The sequence below is a fragment of the Strix aluco genome, chromosome 11 (genome assembly GCF_031877795.1).
Source record: "Strix aluco isolate bStrAlu1 chromosome 11, bStrAlu1.hap1, whole genome shotgun sequence".
In the NCBI taxonomy this organism is placed as follows: domain Eukaryota; kingdom Metazoa; phylum Chordata; class Aves; order Strigiformes; family Strigidae; genus Strix; species Strix aluco.
Genome location: NC_133941.1, coordinates 19,400,000 through 19,422,231, shown reverse-complemented (window position 1 = coordinate 19,422,231; position 22,232 = coordinate 19,400,000). Strand labels below are relative to the sequence as shown.

Sequence of the window (22,232 nt, the reverse complement as noted above, 5' to 3'; positions counted from 1 at the left end):
CTTCTAAGAACTGTATCTAATGAATGAAGAGTGCATCTAGTTTCAAAAGTTCATAAATGACCACATTTATGTAGTCATATGTATATACATAATGTTCTCAGTAGTGATTCAACTTGGAAACAACAGTTGTGCACTAATACTTTCTAATGCTGATTTCTTGGTGCAAACCCTCCTCACTTCGTGTTGCTTTCCAGCTCTATTGTCACAGCTAGGAGAGCTTCTCCAATAAATATATGCCTCTTGGAAACCTTCTCTTTTAGCTGGCTTGCAAACCTTAATTTTATTAAAGAAGGGAGAGCAGGCAGCAGCTGCAGAAAACAGTAGCCAAAACAGGGCGGGGGGAAAAAATAGAGACAGGGAAAAAAGTGGCAAGATGTCAGCAAACGGACTGATAGGAGAGACGGAAGGAAAACAAGTCATCACCATATGGGAAGCAAGAAAAAGAGAATGTCTCTTCCTTTAAATGCAAGACCTGAAGTGTAGGTGGGGTGAGCAGGGAGTCAAAAGATAACTTTAGAAACTAGATTCATCTTCCCAGGGGCAGACAGGACATGGGAGAGATTGTTGACCTGGAAGTATTGGGTCATGCTTCCATGGGAAGGAATAGGATAGTTGGGTGGAAAATGTGGCACCTGTACAGTCATAGGTGCCTCGCCATGCTGAAGCTTTATTTCTGGTTTTTGATACTTCATCAGTGAGATGTCATGGTGCTGTGCAGCAGGGAAGAGCATCATTAGGTGCCAGTATCATTGTAAAGGAGAAATGAAGGTTAATGGGAAGGACTAAAGCCCTGGACCCCTGGTGGGTCCAGTTACACCTGGCTTTCTTGAGAAGATAGAAAAGGAGGTTTTTGCCCATGAACTGTAATTAGATAAAATTCACTGCCTGTTTCACAGACACCTTTGGACTAATCTACTTATTCTCTATACTCTCGTATTTTTTGAGATGAATTTCAAATTTAAGAAAAAAAATGTTTATAAACAATTACAATGGATGGTTTAAACATGATTCTGTGTTATCATTCTCACCTTGCACTGAGTAGAATAATCTGAGTGCACTAACTTGAGATGCTTACTACAGAGAAGATAAGCCCGATGGTGTTTTTTATCTTCCACTATTACCTTCATAACTTCTTTCATTGAGACCTTTATGTGTGAAAAACTCACAGTCTTCAAACTCTTCTTCATTCAATTAATTCTTAAAGAACAACTAGTATGCTGAGCTAAAGAAATACTGAAGTTATATAAACATATTTTAAAAGAATATGGTGGGTTTCTCATGTAACTTTATTTCCCCATTTCTCTTCCTCAAACAATAAGCTTGCTGCAAAGAAGGTGACCTTCCTATCCAGGACATCAATAGAAGAGTAACACTAAGTATCAAGTGAGAATTGGCAGTTTTAGTAATTGTCTTGATTTGTTAATGTATATATTTTTATCAACCTTTAGTAACTACAATTTATCCATTATGGATTTATAAACATTTTCTACCACAGGGAAACTTACAAAGTATCTGCAGTGAATATATGTAACAAAGATGCCACTGAGATATAAATAATTACCAAGATTATTGGCATTCAGCAATAAATTATTTGCAACAAAGCAACTGCAAGATACATATAACACGTTCCTACTCTTAGTTGGCAGCAAGACTTAGCCTCAGATACTGCTGTCTTACCTGAGAAAGAGAACAGGCGGCTGTCAACAGTGCGTGCGATAGACTGTAGCTTAACAACATCCATTGATTGCCCGATGTGTACTGTACTGGGCATGCTGCCCAGAGTACCCCTCACGAACTCTGCTACTTCCTGCACAGTGAACATCTGCAACAGCTCATCAAAGATAGCAGGGAAGGAGTTCAGCAAAGCAGCCTGAAAAAAGTAAATGAAGAAACGGAAACTTTGGAATTCTGTAATGGCAGCTAGATGCAGTGAAACAGAAACGGTAAAACTGAATTAAGGGTCTGCAAAAAGCTACTGAATAGTGCACTATGGCTGGTGTTAATGTTTTGCAGTATCTAAAGTTCATAGTGAACAGATCACATGTAGTACATAAAAATCAAGCACTGCTGCAATACAGTAAGTTGAGCACATACATACTGTAGAGCTTCAAAAGGCTGTACTTTAGGACACAGCTTATAAAACAGAAAAAAAATGAGGTACCAGAGATCAGAAAATAGTCCATTTTTGTTGATTTACTTTTTTCAATAAATATAAAACTTGCTTCTGATTAGAGTTCCATACCAAATTTTTGTACCAAGCAACTATCTAAGACAGTTAAAACTCTATAGAAAATATTCTGAAGTAAAGAACATGTTGACAGACCCTTAACCATAGCAGCACTCTCATGTGACATTATTTCTGCAATGGGGTGGGGTGCAATTTCATGGGAAAGAGGCATCACATCATGCAAGTAAGTGTGCACGTGATTCTTGCACTAATGGATATTTCCAGTAAGCTGGAGCTATCCTTGAAGGTGTTTCTTAAAGTGCAGAAACAGTATCAGCACAACAACATCTCTTATTTCACATTTTTTCAATTGTTTCTACTGTTCTTCGTTACAGTAGAAAACTCCACGCATTGCCCTATCCTCAAGCTCCACAGACTTGGTGTCATACCTGTCACACACCTCTAATGCTTTAAAATTCTTCTCTTTCTTCCTCTACAGCCTACCCAAGGTCCACACCTGTTTCCTCATTATAACTACTTAAATTCACAGACGGTTGCTGTCTTGAACTGCTGCACTTGATTCAGCTGTCTTACTTCCATCCAACCCCCTGACCATGCACATTTTCCCTCTTGCTGTTTCCACCTCCCGTGTCTGAATACAGCTCTCCACACAAACCACACTGATTTCCTGCAGAAGTTCAGATTTACCAAACTTCGTTGCAGATCTCTGTTCAGTTTTGCCCTTCCAGAGTCTCACCACCTATCAGGATTTTCTTCTATTCTGCAAGTCCTCCTTCTCCTCACAGATTTTTTTGTTTTCGTGTTGCGTACACATTTCTGTATCTCTCCCATGCTGGCTCTAACACTTGGCATGCCTCTCCTAATCCCATATAATACACAGCTTCCTTCTTTGCCAAGTCTTTCCTCAAAGTATCTTTACCTTCAAACAACAGTGATATCTATTTAATAGTCTTTGAGCAAAGTTTTTTTTACAGCTAACACTGTAGAGCCCATCAAATTATTCCAAATATAAATTTACCTCTTTCTTCTTCACACTCTTTATCTCTCTCAACATTTTGTCTCATTACAATCAATTCAGATTACACAAAACCCCACATAGCCTCCTGGGTGTTGTCACCTATTTGTTGCTACATACATACAACGTACTAACAAACTAAACAAATATGAATCATTTAAATAGCTCATGGTACTCCTGGAAGGCTAGAACAGCCACATACCCAGTCATCATCTTTATCTTTGGGATAATACAAATGATGTTACAATATTGGCCCAACAAATCCTTACAGGAGTTCTCCTAAACTTATTTCTTACTATAAAGCAGAAGGATTTCTGTTGTGGTTTAGAATATCCAGTAGGAAGCTTTGGAGCCGTCCTGAGGAACAGCTACATCATTTCATCAGTTCCTTGAAGGGCCCTTTTTGTACAACACCCTAAAATATGCTGGAACATTAGTCATGTCAAACTAATTGCCTGGAAAGAAAGACATAATCAGTTTTAATCTCATTGCTGGAAAGAACTATACTGAGATTTCTCTAATATCCTGGATAAGAGGGCAAGTGTGAAGACAACTATGCTAGGGCCTCAAGCATTTCTGTAGATATTTAACAGTTGTCCAGATTTGCAGAACTAGTACATAATCTCCTTGCCTCCCCTGAACAATTTGATGTATATAATCCTGTATACATCCTCAGTACTGTCTTTTCGGTATGTAGATGCCATAAGCTGTTCCATTAATAACTGAAATATTCCACATTTCCTTGTTTTAAAGTACCAGCCACTTAAACATTACATTCTGGTTTATATGCAGGAAAAGAGGGTTTTGGGAAGGGAAAAGGGATTAATTAGGAACATCCATGATGAAATACTTTAGCAGTTCTGGGGATTGTTACTTACAGAATTAAATGACGGCCTTGAAGTACCACCACACTTTTGTGGGGCACATGTCCCAGCTCCGCTCGCCTGCCCTCCAGGCTGAGAGGCCTATGGGGCAATTGGGATCAAGGGGCAACATAGTGGCAAGGGGGAAACAAAAAGTAAACTTTTCAAAGATTAAGCAAGGACAGACTTTACAGATTCTGAAGTAAGAAATACCATAGTGAGAGAAAGGAGGAGGAGAAAAAAAAAAGACCAAGAGAAAAGGGAAAATAACCCCATCCTCAAATCTAGTCTCCGTCCGTATTTGTGATCAACACAAAACAGAGAACCCTAAACAGCCACCATTCATAAAATGCTCTTTCCACTCGCTGTCACTTTGTCTGCAAAATTCTGTGCACTGATTCCTCATGTTCCTGGCTCATCTTATGATACCCACTAACGAGTGATTAAATAAAAGATTGGAGCAGCTGTTCTCAAAATCTTTCAGAGCAGCTTCTTAAGAAAGAGATCGCATTGCTGGCAGCTCCCCTAACCGCTGGAGTCACTCCGTTCTGTTGCAACGTTCACAGCAACTGCTTCTTTGCCAAACTACAGTAGGTGTTCAAAACATCTGTAAATAGTAAATTTGCAATTACAAATCATCTTCATATTACCAGGCAGTTCTAGGTGGTCCGTTTTGACACTGTGAGCTGAGGCACACAACACATTTGACATTTCTGTTTAAAACTTTTAAACACAGAAGTATGTAATTTAGTACAGTGATCTTGAAAATATGAAACAAAACTTAGCAGCATCCTTACTCGCTTTGAGTAGTATCTTAATGCCACATGAAGTCTGCATGAAATCATATGGGCCATATTCAAAATAAAGTATTAAATGTGAGTGTGGGTATCACAGTATGCTTGTGGTCAGGCTGCATATGATTCTGACTGTCATTTTAGAGTATGCTGGAAGTAAGTTTATCTGACTGTGAGTGCATCAGTTGAAATTCTCTAATGTTGCTATGATCATAAGTATTGACTTGAGCTACTACAATTAAGGATTTAAAATTCCTTGAGGCCAACCATAAGACATATAAATGAGACTCTTGAAAATGCAGTTTACTTTTGTGAAGAGCAAAATTGTACTCTCATGTCACTTTCCTCTTGAGAGTCCACAGTTCAGCTCACCTGCATCTGTGAAGTGGTACAAAGCTACTAATAACATTAATTGGCTATGTCATTTTCCAGTATCATCAGTTTATTAGCATTTGATCGTCATGTGCCATATATACTACCTGTGCAGAAAATAGCTGCCTTTTGGTTTGCCAGTTAAAGTGTAGAAAATAGCAAACCTGTGTGAAGATGAGAGTCTCGGAGCTCCTGCTGTCCAAGCTGAGCACAAATCTGATGGACTGGAAAAGCTCCTGGATGCTGGAGCGGAACTGTTCCTCCTCCATTCCACAAGTAGCTCTGGAGTAAAGGATCCGAGATTGGACAATGAACTTGAAAAGATATTCCAAGGCCTTAAGGAGCAGGAGAGGAAGGAGATTAAGATAGAGAAAAAGAGAGAAAGAAAAATAAAGGAGCTTTAAAGAGAACCAGGAAAGATTCTAGGTGCATAACGACTAAATTATTCAGCTTTAGAAAGGAGAAAGAAAAACAGGTTTTGTAAGTTACATAATTCATTTAAGGAAGAGCTACTCATAGGCAACTACCCATTCTCAACCAATACACTCTGTTACTAGTATGTGCCACTAGTAAAAAAAGTATGCATTTAAGTCAAATAGACAAATTTGAGTTACAGAATTTGAGGAAAATCTTGGTGAAGGTAAGAAACTTCTCATGACTTGGCAGAGTGACTGTAAGTGCCTGAAGAAGCTATTCTCCCATTTTCATTCAAATTTGACCTTTAATTACTTGAGTTAGCTAATCTAGATTAAGGTAAGTGGACTGTCAGTGGAACAGAAGAAGGGTTACCTGGTAAAAGGAGAATCTACTACTTTTCATTATGAACACAACAGCAAGGTTCACCTTTATTTCTGGCAGCTCTGGCAGCTACACGTACAAACAGAAACAAATGCAGATGCAGAAACAGAAGAAGACAAGAGCAGCACGTGAAGCCCTCTAGCAGCCCGTAACAGTAGCAAGCAGCAGTACTGTAGTGAATATCTTTTTACTTCAAGCTGTGATAAGTTAAAGTGTCTTTTATCGTCACACATGAAACTTGGACAGCACTCAGCAGAGGGAAAACAACCTGCACAGAAGATGGCATTTAACACCGTTACACAATGTGTGATAGATGCTGCAGTCCTGAAAGACTGGCAAATTGGATCTTTTTGTAGTAGAATGATAATTTGCTCTGTGACATGTCCAGATTAAGTCTGAATTTGCAACCTAAATGTCTTTAATTAAAATTTTGCAAATAGCATTATTCAGAACTCCACTTATTTGGCAGCAGTGTCAATGAAGAAAAATACATTGTTCTATGCAGCCTTTAACAAGCTTCCCAAATTATCAAAAGTTCTCACAGACACTAACAGAGCAATGTAACATTCCACAGAGCAACAAGGCCTTTTTGATCATTTGGTGTACACAACTGCCAACACTGAAATGTACTAAATATTGGTGAGATTTGGACTTCACTCCTTCCCTTAGTGCTCAACATGATACACCATTAAAGCAGGATTAAGGGAAGACATGATGCATAGTTTGATGATATCCTCAAAATTCAGCACAGGAAACAAACATGCTGGAGCTTCAGTAACTATAGTGTATACAGAAACATTTGTAATAGTCCACTGTATTTGCTGGAAAGCATTCTTGTCTCGCTTCACTGTTTGGAAACTGAAAGTTAATTCAAGTACAAATTTTGCCCTCATCAGATATTTTTGCATTCATAAGATGCCCCTCATTGAACCACCACACTATATGCAGGAATATGCAATGTTATGTTGTAAGCTTTAGAATGCTACAGCTTTATGGATAGAGAATGGGAATGTGAAACTCCTCATAAAGTCATCACAGATTTCAAAATGCCACTGATACTTACGGCCTTTTTTTTTTCAGTAATGATGGCAACCTCGGTAATTTGGCAGTAAGTTATTTACACTTCTGCGCTAAAACCTCTCCCTGTGAAGCTTCCTTACACCAAACAACTTCATCAGGAAATAACACTTTATATTTCTGGATAGTTTCCAGACAGAGGTCAATTGGTTCACAAGAGTCAGCTCTTTAAGGTTAGCATCTCTGCTGCTAACACCAAATACAGCAAGGCAGGTGCTCATACAAGCTGTTTTATACATTTGGTATAGACAACCATAATTCTAACCTGAAAGCTCATAACTTTAATGTGGAGATTATGTTTTGCAATGAATCAGAGGATTTATATATGAAATTCTGTAATTCTCTGTTGAAAAGGCAATAGCAGGCTTTCTGAGACACTCCACATCCTTAGCACAGACAACCTCAACTGTTGCCTAGAACCCACAAAGGCAGTTAACTGAAGAGTTCAGTGTGCTTGCAGACATATGGCTGAGATAGTAAAAACACAAACCAAGTCCTGTTAGCACAAATCAGCACTTGGACTAACTTTGACTCTTACTACTTAAAAAAAATCACAGCTATGATGCATATACGTGCCTAAAGACATAGTGCACTGAAATAAATTTCAAGACTTCTATTATGTTTGGCATGATATAAAAAAATCAGTATCAAATTAAAGGAAGTTTCTTAAAAATGTAGTCTGTATGCATGTTCACAGAATACGTGAGCACACACCACTCGCCTCTGACGAGCAACCTAAAGACTCATGGTACATCACATGCAAATCTTAAATGGAACAAACAGCATCATAACCTGATTTCCTTTCAACCAAACAATCCCTAAATTCGACCAGTGGTACTCCAGGAGAAATGAGAAAAGGAGTAAGAAATGTACATATAGATACCGCAGCTCAAAGAACTTCCACTTACTACTGAGTAACCTTCCTTTCTTCTCTGAGTGACTGTCCGTATGCATGTTTACTGTGTGAACACAGGAACAGCACATCTCAGCTTGCACAGAGTACCTGGTGGTTGACTGCAATGTCCCAGGAGAATTTAAACCAGAAGACCACTATGACAAAAGCAGCACCAGTTAGAAGCTTCTATGACAACAGAGGTAAAAAAGTGGAGAGATTTCTGTGGTTATTCCGCAGGTCTAATGGATAAAGATACTCTTCAGAGACACTAGTGTCACTTGAGCCTTCAGGGATTATGCTCAGACAACATTTGATGGTTTTACTGTAGTACATTCATAAATCCAGTGAACAGCTGGGGACAGTACAGCTGCACATCTGGACTCATCTGCTGATGAGATGGAGAGTCTGCTCAATTCAAACAAAAGGCAAACTATACCTGATGCTCAGAGTAATGAACAGATGAATCAATCTTGTATAGAGCTGCTTTAAGAAAAAGCACAGATTACCTTCCTGACTCAAGGAACCCAAAGGTTACTTTAGGAAAGAATCTGGAGTACGTAGAATGGGTAACCTTATCATAAGCACAGTGTATGTAAAGAGGATTAGCTCTGAAGGTCTGAATCTCTTTCACTGTCCTGACTAAAGTGAATAAAAGCCATTTTCAGTAGTCTCTGAGTATCCACTTCACTGTTTAAGAGCAGCTAGTAAACTTCTTCCTGCTACTGTCCAATGTGTTTTTTCCAGAGAACAGCGTACTTGCTTCAAGTACAAGAAGCATCTACTGTGCTGTTTTAAGAAAAAAAAGTGCAAAGGTTCAAGTGAAGGTACCAATTTGAGTCTTGTGAGAGCAGATAAAAGACCTAGGGCAAAATTCAAGGCATCAGCAATAAAAGAAGGAGCAAGTCCCACAGCCAGGCTGACCAGGTAGAACAATTATAATTACATCAGCAATTTTCTGGTATTCCTAGAAAAAGCAAGACTGTAGAAAATGTAAATCACCAAATACGGTAATTATTTCCGAATGAGGTAACCAATAAATCAAGAGGCAGACTGGTCTCAAAAGCAACAGACTGACATTTCTTTTTTAAGTGTGAAGAAAAGCAGTTGGAATAGTCCCATGTCAAAAGGCGGGCTGAGAATGTAATTCCAAATCTCTCATTCAGTAGCTCCCTGGCTGGCATGGCTCTGAAAGTATGTTCAGGGTTTTGAAGAAATCAGCTGGGAAGACTGACCCTTTCCTATCAGTGATTTGTGTAAAGCCCCTTAGTAACGGTGTGCAGTACCTTGAAGCCTCTAAAACAGGTTTGATGCGTGTTCTGTGTGGTTCAGCTTCAAAACACTGATATGAAGATGTGACTTCTGAGGAAGAAATGGTCTTGTTTTTTCAGTGGGTTCCTCAATCCAGGCAAAAACCACCTGTGATTCTACTACTGGAAGATAACTGAAGCTGAAAGGGTATCTCCTACAACCACTTCATGTTTTGCCTTGACTATGGGGAAAGTAAAACTGCTGTGGAGCCATACATGGACGCTTCGTTGGAGTTCTCCAAGGAGCAGTATCTGGATGCAGCTTACGGGGAGCTTGTTATATGGCATAATAAAGGAACATGATGCCATGTGTTCTAGCACATGTAGAGACATCCTTTCAGTTATAGTTCCTCCAGGTTTCATAGAAGTTTTCTGAGAACTCAGAGCAGTCTTGAGGGAGATAAGTAATTTTAGAAATAGTCTAGAGCACCGCTTGCTAATGCCAAGGTCGAAAATCAGAATCCTATAAGACCTCTGCATACACATCATGAATGTACATGGGCAGTCAAGAGCCAAAAAAAGAGTGCAGAGAGATTTCAACACCTGCTTTAGGGTACCACATTTAACAGCTAATTCAGGGAAAAAGGGACAGAGAGCTATCTTGTTTTCTCAGTTGAAGAACTACTAATGCAAGGAATATAGTGAAGTCATCCAAGACCACAGAAATTGCCAACAGTAGAACGCAGTACCAGTAATGACACTTTAGCAATGATTATGGTTTTGGTAAAAACTTGTTCCAAATGCCTGAAATAAAATCTGGAAACAAAAAAGGGAAATCAATCACCTTCCTGTAATGGAAGAAGACAAAGACATTAATTTGGGCCTCCAAGATATACATGTAAAGGCAACTGTCTGAATAAGATGTGACAGCAGTGTCAGTGGTAGAGGATGCACTGTTAGGTCTGCAGAAACTCTGGGGGTAATTATAATTCATGTGCCTGGAAAGGCTTGGACTGTCAGGTCTTCAAACTGACCTCACTCACGGAGGGAACAGCTACTTTCTAGGCAAGCACTTGAGATTCCCAGTAAGCAAAGAGCTGCCATGGAATCCTTGAGAGAATGTACCTTATTCACAAATGGTATGTTGCATAACAGCTTCTGAAAGATATTCCAGCATTCATATTTTTCGTATTTCTGAAGAGGACTACTATGAAGTTCAAAGAATGCAGACTACATAGGGACAATATCATGCATCTCTATTTGCTGCATTGCATACAGCACTAATGAGTGGTTTGAGGGGGAAGAAAACCTTCTAGAAGCCATTCCAGATAGAGATCTTCCTCATCTCATAATTTTAATAGGTTTCTTCGTAATTAAAAAAAAAAAGTAAGGATGATAGAAACAAAAAGGATGAGAAAATTGATAATTTCTTGAAAAGACATCTTTGTCCCACTTTTACCACTCCCTATGAATCTGTGGTTGAAAAGTATTACAAAGAAGTTTCTAAGTATGTAAATATCTACAAAAGATAAAATAAACACTGTAAATAATGCCCTCAAGTATCAGGATATGATCTAAACAGGAAATCTTGAAAGCTGGTTGATGGCAGTGATGCCATACCATTCAAATTGAACAAGGATTCTCAAAAAATAAAAATTACTTCCTCGAAAATACTGACTAAGACTAAAAGAGGCAAAACCAAGAACAAAAATATCACAAGAGGAAAGAAAAAGCCATAATAAAGTCTGAAATGTATGTCAAGACACAAGCATAAATACATTTACAAAGAACCACCTCACCTTTGACCTCTGGTTGCCAGAATTTAAAGGAGTAGTGTGTATATATATATATATGTGTGTGTGTGTGTGCGCTTCACCCGTGAGATGCTTCACCTATTTGTACTGACATGAAAAAGTGAGAAAAAGAAAGTGCTAATCTCTGCCACTGCTACTAGCTCTAAAAGTGCCCAGACTCAAATGTCTGGACACAAGCCTTCTCAGAGTAAGAAGGTACAGATGGACATTCACTCAAAGAAAAATATCTTCCTGCAAATTTTGGAATCTTATATTTATGTACTTGACACATTATCTTTCTGTTTTACAACTACACATGCTAAAACTAATGCTGATTTCTCTGTAATGGCACCAAAAGTGTTCCCTTTGTCTCACACCCCATTAGAAAGCTGTGCCTTCCTGTGAGGTCGTACTCTCATCACCGAACTGTGATTCAGGTCCGGTGCAATAACAGTTGTTAGAACTTCCATCCAGTTAAAGGCTTATTTATCTGCTTCTTAGAATTCTCTAGAACTTCAACCAGTAATACAATGAAGCTGTGTTACAGCCAGAAATGAAAAGCATATCTTTGATCCACAGCATTAATACATTTAAAATTGCTGCTTCTTGAAATGCAAGGTATAGACCACATATATAAGTGGCCAGTGAATATATATACTCCATGTAAATCCCACTTAAGTTCTCTACAGGGCTTCAGAAGGACTTAAGGAGACATAATTCTTCCATTTTTTTTCTGCACAAGAGTGAATCTCCCCCTAAAACTAAAATTTTGGCAAAATATTAAAAAAAATAAAATTCTGGTTAAACAAATAAGAAGTCAGTGCCAGACTACCCATGATTTTATTTACAGCTTTCCCAGCCCTTTTGTAGTCACAGACGGAAGAGACACACAAATACTTTTATTGAATACATACTCTCATTGCTTCCTGGATGTGGTCCTGGCGTACGAGCTCAGCTGAACGGTCCATGTACCACTTCAAGCATCGGATCAGTTCTCTGAATATAACAAACAGTGAAAAGATGACAAACGTTCAGCACTATTTTAAAATTAGTCAGGTAACAAACATTTTGGTTTTAGGGAGAAATCTATAAAATCGTCTCATTTCACTCCATTTCAGTAGTCAGTTATAGCTGTCCTAGCTACTGAATTTACATAATATATACCTTTAGTTAAGTTTCAAACCAGAAAATTATTTCTTCTCTGTAATTGACTTAGACCATAAGGAACATCAAGAGAACATCAAAATGATGTTATTAAAGAGATAGCTTTGATAAAGGCATGCAATATAGTTCTAAGACCCAAATATACTCCTTTTTTTTTTTTTTTTTTTTTTAAATAAGAAATTCCAGATCTCATCTAAGAAGTTTTTAGAAACTAAGATCACAAAGAAAATACATGCATCTATTTTCCTAAGTACACAATACCATCTGGACTAACTTCAAGAGTTATATTAAAAGTATATTTTATTTCAGACATCAGGCTACTAAGAATCATTTTTTTTGTCTGAAAGAGGTGATAATTAACACAAAGCAGAACACCTCTTTACCCTCTGAGCATGACTATGCCTTCTAGTGTTGTACAGTATCTACAGTCTTTTACTTGCCATTGACAGAATATTTTTATATTTCTTTTTAATTACACTAAGAAGTGAATGGCTTAAAACAATCAAAACCAATTATAAGCTGTTCTTAATAGTTTACTATGGCCAAAGATAGGATATGCTCAAATATACAAAAGAAATAGCCTAAAAGAAAGGAAAAAAACCCACCCTGAATGATAACTGTTACTGCTTACAAAAGTCTGGCTTATTCTCTGATGCAAAATTCAAAAGAAATACTAGAAAATAAAGCAAAATCTTCAAAATGTCAGTGAAAATTAAGTTTCTGATCTACTGAAATGATACATTTTCTGTAATCAAATAGAGCGTCATCTTCTGTGAATACCTGTCTGCTTTGGAAGAGGAAATTACAATTAGTTCTGTAAGCTTTCACACAAGTCTTATATCCCATCCTTAAGACAAAAAATGTACATGGTCTTGGTAGCTCATTAGTACGGACTGATAATGAGTTGTTGCTGAGTGACAGTGTCTCATCAGTTAAAAAAACCCTAAGAGCTGCCATTTGAGAATGGCAAGGTAAACTCCAAAGTCTGCTCATTCTTCGCCACAGGTGACATGCAGCAGCTTTTCTCTATAACTGTGCCAGAAAACTTTCATCTGAGTAGTTCTAATTTTAAAACCACTGCTAACACGAAGGTTATGGTTCTGACGGTGACATCATGCAAAAGCTTGCTAATGCCATCTCTTGAAGTGACAGATAAACAAAACCTACTTGTAAGCCAGTGCTCCTGCAAAATGCTTCTGAATGTAAGTGTCCATCACAGGTCGGAAATGAAAATACTTGCTGTCACGCAGGAGATTTATGATGAATACCTGTGGGAGATGAAAAAGTGAACCCATACTAGAGGAAATTGCACATTGTTGCTAGGTTTCTATAAACAAGTTACACAAGCTAAGGAACAATGAAACACATGAGTTTCTTTAAACAGTGAGTAGCTGTGTTATTAGATGCTATTTGCTTCTCCCAAGTGACAGCAAATACTGCTGTCCTTGGATCTGCTGATGTCACCCTGCCCTCCTCACCTCATTATTACAGAAAACATAAGGCTGGATCCAGCTGAATATTTCATATCTCACAGAAGGAAAATACTAGCAACATAATAATAAGAAACTTCAATCTTACTGACCATAAAGTAACAAATCCAGCAGCTTACCAAAGACTGAAAGACCAACAGCCCATACTTTTCTGTGTTGTCATCCAAAACTACAAACAACGTGTCGAGAATATCTTGTAGGAACTAAAAGGACATGAATAAACAAAGAATTTAAAATTCAATTGATTCAAAAGAAGGTTATTTCCGCCCTCCCCTCTTATTTCACACATGTTGGTATCTCTGAAACACTTGCCAGGGACCAACCACTTCAGGTTCATCCATATGACTCAACAGATTTTAATTTGTTTTACTAAGAATTTTTCTCTTTACAAGGAATATTTCTCAACAAAAATGACAGAAAAAAAAAAAGGGATATGTACTGCATGCCAGATTTGTAAATATAACCGAGTGTTCCTTTCACTGTAGGCTGACTAAAAGTGCTACCTCACCACAGCAGCAAAACAACTCACTTTCATTCTCATACCGTTAGAGTGTATCAGGTATTTTTTGTCATCGAATTTAAGACTTGGAAACACATTAACTGGTGCTCCAAATTATGTTTAATATTGAAGACTTTTGTTATATGACAGAAAGTAGAGCTTTTATAACCATTAATTGGGTCAAGTTACATATTGCCAACTGTTTCTTTCACCCATAACACTTGTGGCTTATTGAACGCCGACAATTCAGTGATTTTCTTTCCTGAAAGCACGGTCCTCAGAAAGGAGGATGAAAAATTCTGAAGATCAAGTCAACTGCAGACTCTCTCGTGATTTTTTAATCTGTTCTAATTAAATTTCTGATGTGGAAAACAAGAAATAAAGTATAACAAATTATGAAGTCTCTGAAAAGATAGAATTTTTTTTTTCTAAATTATTGCATTTTGTTCTTCATATCCCAGTGCCGAACAGCAGCTATTTTAGGGAAGGAATTAATTACTTCTCCCCTCGTAATAATTTAATCCATATCTTTTTACACTTTTCTCTATAAAAACCAGATACTTGTACTGCCCTGCAAACAAAATGTACAAAACATGACATTCTTGAAGAATTCCAGTATAAACAGGGTATTGTCCTCTTCCATTACTGTTATGAAGTCATCATGAAGATCAACATTCAAGATATGGCAACATTCAAATGAGCTACAGTGAAGTGGCTCTAATCATAAACTACTAATTAAGTGATGGGATTTCTCTTTGGTTTCCTCTTTTTGGTTGTTTGCCATTACATATTATCTCCCCTTTTACTTCTAGATTTATAGAAATAAATTCTAGGGAGACTTCTCAGCACACCTAAAATTATCAGAGGGATAAATGCACTTTTTTGTTGAGACCAAAATACAAATGCATTTTGAAGTTCTTTTGGTCAAAGAAAGTTCAGGTCACACAAAGGATTGGCATGTAGAGCAACAGTGGTTACAAAGCATGATGGAATTATCAGATAGGAGCTATTACTGATAGTTAGACACACTAGAGAGCAACTGGTGCTCTAGCCAACAGCTCCACAGTGCTGGGACAGGAAAATGGGTTTGCAGGACGGTTCACTGGCCGTTGAGCAGAACTTAACTTTAAAGGTTTCACATTTCTTTATCCTCTACACAGATGTTTGGAACATATTTGCAAAATAGAAACACTGATCAACTCTACTAGCTGTTTGAAAAGGCCAAGTTTTCTGAGTCAGCTCTGTTTTCTGCACTCTAGAAATGACCAACCACACTCACGTAGTATCGGAGAATGTCCTTTAGAAAATACTATTGGAACAGGTAAGTCTGTACAAAACACCACCACCAGTGACTACATCAGCAAGCAGCATGTCTCAACAGGAGTGGGCCTGCAGAGTGGAACGACTGGACCTGATACTTGAAGCACATGTGGGTGAGGGAATTTTACAATATTTGATCTATTTTGATCCCAAGGACTAACTATCCATTAATTTTTGGAGTGTATCTTCCTGTTCAGTTTCATGTCAAAGCAAAATCCCAATTCATACACTCTGAAAATTCACAGTGTGCATCAAAAAGTACAAAAAGAGGGAACATTCAGAAGTGCACTGCAGGTCTGAATTCACTTGCTATCACAGATACATCCAAAGACTGTTATTTCATGTAGTACCTTAACAATTTCCTCGCCACTGACATGTCTCAGTCTTCCTAGAATATCCATCACACGATCTGGGTAAGCTTTCCATTTCAGTAGGGCAAGCAAATCCACTGCAGAACAGTGAGAGAAAGAGCTAGAATTCATACACAGAGGGAAGCATGGCAACCCCAGACCCACCAGAGACTCGTTACATGTTACATTTCTGCTCCTGTAGTTCATACTTCTTGTGGAAAAATAAATGAGGGAAAACAAGAAGGCACATATGGAGTAAGTCCAATACTACCAACAAAGAAATGAATGGAGGAACAGTGAAGTACTTTAAAAAGAGTAAACGCTGCATTTTTCCCTATGTGACCTGACACTGCATTGTGCACAATCCACTTTTGTCTTCCCATGCTTCAGGGACATTGCCATAACAAATTTTTTTTTACTTAGTAACTCCGTAAAAGCTGAACAAAACAAACTTTGGATTGTGTAAAAGTGCTAACATTGAATTTTTTGTTCTTCAATCATTTAATGAAAATTAACTTTGCTTTAACATATTACCCTTCTCTTGCACTTACGAGTAGTGTCTGTAATTTCTCTGCCATCTGTCAATATCCTTATTTCCTCAAAAAAACCCAGTTTCTGCTCATTTCAATAGTGTTAGTAAAAAGAAAAGCATTCATATAATGAAATTATAACAAAGAAGTGTTTTAGTAAAATAAACAGCGCAGAAGCATACCCATCTTCTCTCTCTTTTTCATAATCCCTGTTGCCTTGGACAATTCTGAAGGATCAGCTACTTACCATTCTGGGTCAGTTTGGTAGAAGAAAGCTGTGTGGAGACTGAAAAGGTCTCTTTGGTGCTGCGCTGGAAAATGAGGCTGGAAGGGATGTTGGGGCAGCCGTTGTAGTCCTCTTTGCAGCAAGGCAGCCCCAGGTACAGTGCGTGATTGTTAAAGGTGCTGTTCTCATCACACTGCAGGTACAGGACAAGAAATGGAATTGTACCTACTCTATCTCATTCCACACACTCACACCCTGACAGCAATTGGCTAACATTATTTTTATTGATCTTCTGGATGCACAAAAACACTTCTAAGAAAGAGCTCTGCTTACCACCTTCTACATACACAAAACAGACCCAGCTCTAGAAAGTGCCGTCTCCCAACCACTGACTCTTTAGAACTTACTGTGACCTTCCAACTGTACAGCTTAGTGCTGCTGTCTGAAAATCATAGTGAAGAAATAAACCATGGTAAATCAGCAGGGAGAAAATACTCCAAACAACAGCCCCCAAACCCCCTGCTACAGGGTTGCCAAGCTGTAGCACTGCAACATGATGCATATGAAGTACAGCACAACTTCATAATACAAAGGTATAGATTAATGCCACGGGCTGGTAAAACTGCTGAATAAACACTAGTATGTTTGAATTAAAAATGGATAGGATTAACAGATGATAAATCATCATTATCTGGAGGGAAAAGGTAAGCTGTACCTAGAATAGAAGGCTGAATCCATACCTAGTCATGTGGTTTTGATTTTATAAAATTTTGGAACAACTGTTAATCTGTTCCTCACATACTTCTAATGAAGGGGAAAAAAGATAACGTAATGACCATTGCTCATTTAAACTGAAGTAGAGATGAGCAGCTGAAAAGTCTGCAGAGAAGAATTGGTACCTTATAAACATAAAGCTCATGGATATCATCTGACAAGGTAGTGCCATCATCTCTCATCAACGGAGTGAACGCAAAACCAAAGAGCTTCTTTTCTCCCTTGTCTTTTGCTGTAGCAAGAGACAGAAATAAGGAATCATATTTGTACATATTCTGTCCACCCATATATAACACACATATTCACTAACTTCTCTGCATACCTAACAAAAAGCATGCAGGTTACATAAGAAACAACATATAATATGCCTAATTCTATGCAAATGATCAACAAGCCTCAAACCAAACACAAACATGCTTAACATAGCAAAATATAAAATACATATGCTGTAAAGAAAACATTCTATGGGAAAACACTACAAAAGAATGTCAGGGGAGAACATCCGCAAAAAGTTCTGCCCTGCACTGATTGTCCACGATGTTTTTAACGTGCTGTTTAATAAATGTAGCAACCGGCTAATTAGCAGTACACCTTCACCGTATTTTAGGTTGGCACCCCTTTCCTGCTTTCCACTCAGTACAGCCTCATCCAAATATAAATTGACAATGGAAACGCCTCAGCTTTTTTAGATTTCTCTTGGTTATATTTTGCACTCACTTGAGCAATGTCTGAACTCAAACCGAAGGTGAGACCCACGGAACCTGTCTATAGGGATGGGCAACTTGATGATTTCCCCCCATCGAGGGCTGTTATTGTGGTAAAGGACAAAAGAGTGGTATGCACTCCTGCTTGGCTCTCCCGAGCCCAGGCTGATGCAGTCCTGGAACAAAAGAAAACATCACATCACTACAGATGAGTCATTTTATTACATGGTGATAAGCTTTATATAACTCATATCTTTCTGTAGACATAAAGGACGAGTCAGAAGCAGAAACTCAGACACAATAAAATCTGGAATTTTTGAAGAGATTTTTAAACTGTTTTGGGTCAAAGGCCAAGCGAGGAGACCTATGATACTGGATTAATTCCAGTATCATTTTATTATTTAAGTTATTATTTAAGCTAACTTTCCCATCAAGCACAGAATGGGTACAATAGACACAAGTCCAAATATATAAAATGAGTCCAAAAAAAAAAAAAGGACCTAATAGGACCATCACATAATTAGATTAGACTCTTCTGAAAAATATAGTTTAATCCGATTTCTGCTTCAGTATCTCAGAAGTGATACGTGAACTTTTCAAGTTCTTAAAAATGCTGGTCTTTTGGAACTACAACCATCCTGCCTCACCGAGTATCCCAGAAAATTCTGATCAAGTTACTTCATTACTGGTAAGCAAAGAATTTCTGTTGAATTGTCATCACCTAAAAATATAATGGGATTTAAATTTCTGCTTTTAGATATAAAAAGCTCAAGAGCTCTTGCCCCATCTATGTATTCTCAAAACACAGATTAAAAAAAAATTGGTATTATTCAGGAAATATAGAAATCCTTAGTCAGAACATGAGCAAAGGAAGTTAGGAGAAATGCTGAAATAAGGATAGTAAAAGTTCCTTTGTAATGAAGACATAGGAAGCACATTTTTTAATATAAGCACTAACCCATGTTCTAGAACCTAGCACTTACAAAAGTGATCCAAAAGGTACGATATCTTATAACAGCATGCAGAGAAAAGACAACTTAGTGATTCTTCACTTTCAGCATCTCTAAGGATAATGAATCCAGGAAGAAACAGAAGCTAAGCAGACCCAGAACGACACATGCAATATAAATTCTGACATAAAAACACCTCAAATGGAATAGCATAATGACAAGAACAACTACTGGTCATCTCCCCAATGCACCTCTAGTTTCTATCCCAAGAAAATACTGACAACGTTGATTTGATTTTTTCATCCATAATCAAGGGACTATCAAGTCAAGCATATTCCATTAGCCAGACCCAGTTAGTTTGGCCTGTAGTAATATTCTTCTGGCTTTGAGAAAGTTAAGAATTTGTGAAGGAGCCCAAAAAATAAAGAAAAGTTCTCTAGTATTTTGGGATTCGATGCAAGAAAGCCTCCTTGAACGGAGATTCATTGCAAAGTCCTAATCCAAACCGAGTGACTGTAGCATTGAGACAAAACTCAATCCTCACAAAGTCTTAGTAACCATACAGTGTGTGCCACAATCCCAGCATAAAGGTGATTTTTTAGACAGTAACAAGAATTAACTGTTGCAGATATTAACAGGTTGGAGTGGGAGTAGTGGTGGCAGTACTAAAAACCAGAATGCCTGTGATATCCCAGTTACATTCTGTAACGAGTAACCCGTGCTTCAACACAGCAATTCCAAGACCTCATTCTGCATTAAGTTCTTAGGAGAAAGTAAAATAATATTTGTATTTCTTCTATAAGGTACAGTAACAATTCAAATTTTAATGTGAGCATTTTTCTGTTGCCTCAAAAAATTACCTGCCTTGGCAGACAAATGGTCAGTCTTTGAATGCTGTTTCGTGCTAGAAACTTTAAATAAACGAATGGGTGAAGAGTCTTTCCTTCTGGTTGTTAATTTCTATGCATTTATACTACAATCTATAGTCTGAGGAGGAAGGATTGTTTAATATTTAATTCTGAATTGTGATCTGCAAATATGAAACAAGTCTCCATACACTTAGTTACCATGAGAATCAAATATGTAGGTGAATTAGAGGGCAGAGGCAAGTCAGGGCAGCTAAACTAGAAAAAGTATCAGGTAATAATTTTATTGTTTAAGGTATGCCTTCTAATTAATAAGATTCCTGCTGCTGGAACAGAAAGAAGAATAATTGAGAAATGTGTCAATGTTTTTTATTTTTCAGACTATATTGAAAGATACTAACAATTGAGTACAACCTTTTTGAAAACAAAATACTCATTTTCATTTTGAACAGCACTGTGTTTTGGGAATAATTTCACCGTTTTCAAAAGGACTATTTCTGGACCAAGATGTACACAACAGCAATACGGATTTGAGACAGAGAATATTCTCATTAATGCTGTGTATAGTTCTGCTGAAGTCTTCACAAAGACATAATTCAGATTTGGATTGTGCTGCTGGTCAGGAAAAGTTTAGAGATTTTATTCTAACATCAGATGAAAAGTTTGTGGCAGTTACCCCACTGTACCATGTAACTCAGCACACACTTTCTCGTTTGGAAAGGCCATAGGTCAGCAACAGTAAAGGGGATTGCAACCAAGAACAGTAGTGCTTTGGGGTCAGTGACTGAACTTTTCAGTGTTCTGCCCATACCACTGTAAGCTTGAATTGCAGTTTTTTATTAGCTTCTCTACTATATCACCTACAGAAAGTTATTAAATTAATTAGACAAATAAAATAGAAGGAAAAAATAGCTACACTTGACTGTGAAAGCAATCTTGGGTCACACAAGTGATCATTCAGGGGACTGGGAACCCAAACAAAGCAATTCCCTTCATCAGTACTGCACCAAGCCCTATCCGACACACACCTTATTCTTAGCATTTATATTAAAAAGTTAAGACTCCTCTTGTTGCAGTCCTCAGTATTTTCTTTTAGATTATTCTGAATGACTGAAAGTCCTGATCTAGCAGTCTCTTTACAGCTGCTTCATCTAGGAATTAAATTATATTCTGTCTTTGGGTGAAACCAGCTCCCTCCTAATAGAAAATGGCAGGGCATCACACACTGCTCTAGGTGTCCATACCGAAGGTTACATAAACCAGACAATTGCAGTGACAAAACAAACCATCTAGGGTTTAAAACTAAATTCTTAATATAAAAGATAAACCAGTATCCATTTAGTGGCATACTAAAATAACCCAGACTAAAGGACCTGTTAAGTTTTAGACAAATGGATACCCAGACTTCCCAGAACCCACTGCACACAGGCAGGATGGTTAGAACTGATGGAGCTCTTTGTTCTTGGGGCTTTTCACCTGAAGCATGGGAAGATTTTAAGCACAAACTTTGCCTCTATTTTACAACCAAAATCTGCATTCTGAAAGTGGAGACAAACTGGAAATCTACAGTTTAAGAATTTGAATCCTTATGATTTTCAGGGCATTTCTATAGGCTTGGAGCAGTCCTATACGCTTAAGTGCCAATTGTCTTCTACAAGGACAAGGATATTGTCATTGAATGGTAAGATAATGCACCAAGTTAGAAGTAATTCCAGATGGCCATCTCATTTTCTTTAACTTTGGTACATGGTACATTTGCAGAATTTTTAAATCATGTAGAAACTATGACAGTGATGAAAAAAGAGGAGACATGATTAGTTTGAAACTCAATTCTAAGTAGCTGCATCTTTCTCTTACGTACATGTGATTATCCCTTCAAATTGTCATTTAGCACTTTTGAACTATGTCTCTATATTCAGTTCAAGTGATATTCAGTTTCATGTTCTTTTTCTAGCTCTATTCTGCAGTTAAGAGAGAACACAAATGTACCTAAGCAGTGAGAGGGAGTTCAAATTAAAGGGAAGCAGAGTTCAACTTCTACTGTCCTATTGTCCCTTTACATATTTTTCAGTAGATACGCTAGCTTATACCTTTGAGTATTTCCTACGTAGAAAAATTCTAGTGGCTGCATGCTTGAAATACAATGGATCTTAGGCATCAGCAGACATCATGAACCAAAGGTCTCCCTGACATAAACGAAGTATCTTTGTTGCTTTGACTGCAACTATACAGAGGAGCAATAATATAAAAACTAGTATAAAGATTTTCTTTTAATTATGTGGTTTATATTTCAAAAATACAAAAGATCCTTTCTATG

General features: G+C 37.7%; 1 protein-coding gene across 18 annotated transcripts in view; it reads right to left on the bottom strand.

The window, feature by feature from the left end:
* DOCK3 (dedicator of cytokinesis 3) overlaps window positions 1-22,232 on the bottom strand; it is a 220,784-nt gene that overhangs the window by 54,763 nt on the left and 143,789 nt on the right. For 15 of the 18 annotated variants that reach the window (XM_074836469.1, XM_074836479.1, XM_074836470.1 and 12 more), the window contains exons 16-25: window positions 18,113-18,275; window positions 17,521-17,627; window positions 16,643-16,814; window positions 15,866-15,963; window positions 13,816-13,899; window positions 13,374-13,474; window positions 11,957-12,038; window positions 5,397-5,567; window positions 4,082-4,168; window positions 1,678-1,870 (exon numbers count right to left, since the gene is read on the bottom strand). In XM_074836469.1, coding sequence (XP_074692570.1) covers window positions 1,678-1,870; window positions 4,082-4,168; window positions 5,397-5,567; window positions 11,957-12,038; window positions 13,374-13,474; window positions 13,816-13,899; window positions 15,866-15,963; window positions 16,643-16,814; window positions 17,521-17,627; window positions 18,113-18,275 — 1,258 coding nt within the window. The remainder of the gene's footprint in view (window positions 1-1,677; window positions 1,871-4,081; window positions 4,169-5,396; window positions 5,568-11,956; window positions 12,039-13,373; window positions 13,475-13,815; window positions 13,900-15,865; window positions 15,964-16,642; window positions 16,815-17,520; window positions 17,628-18,112; window positions 18,276-22,232) is intronic. The other 3 variants (XM_074836476.1, XM_074836487.1, XM_074836477.1) reach the window with 1 other exon arrangement.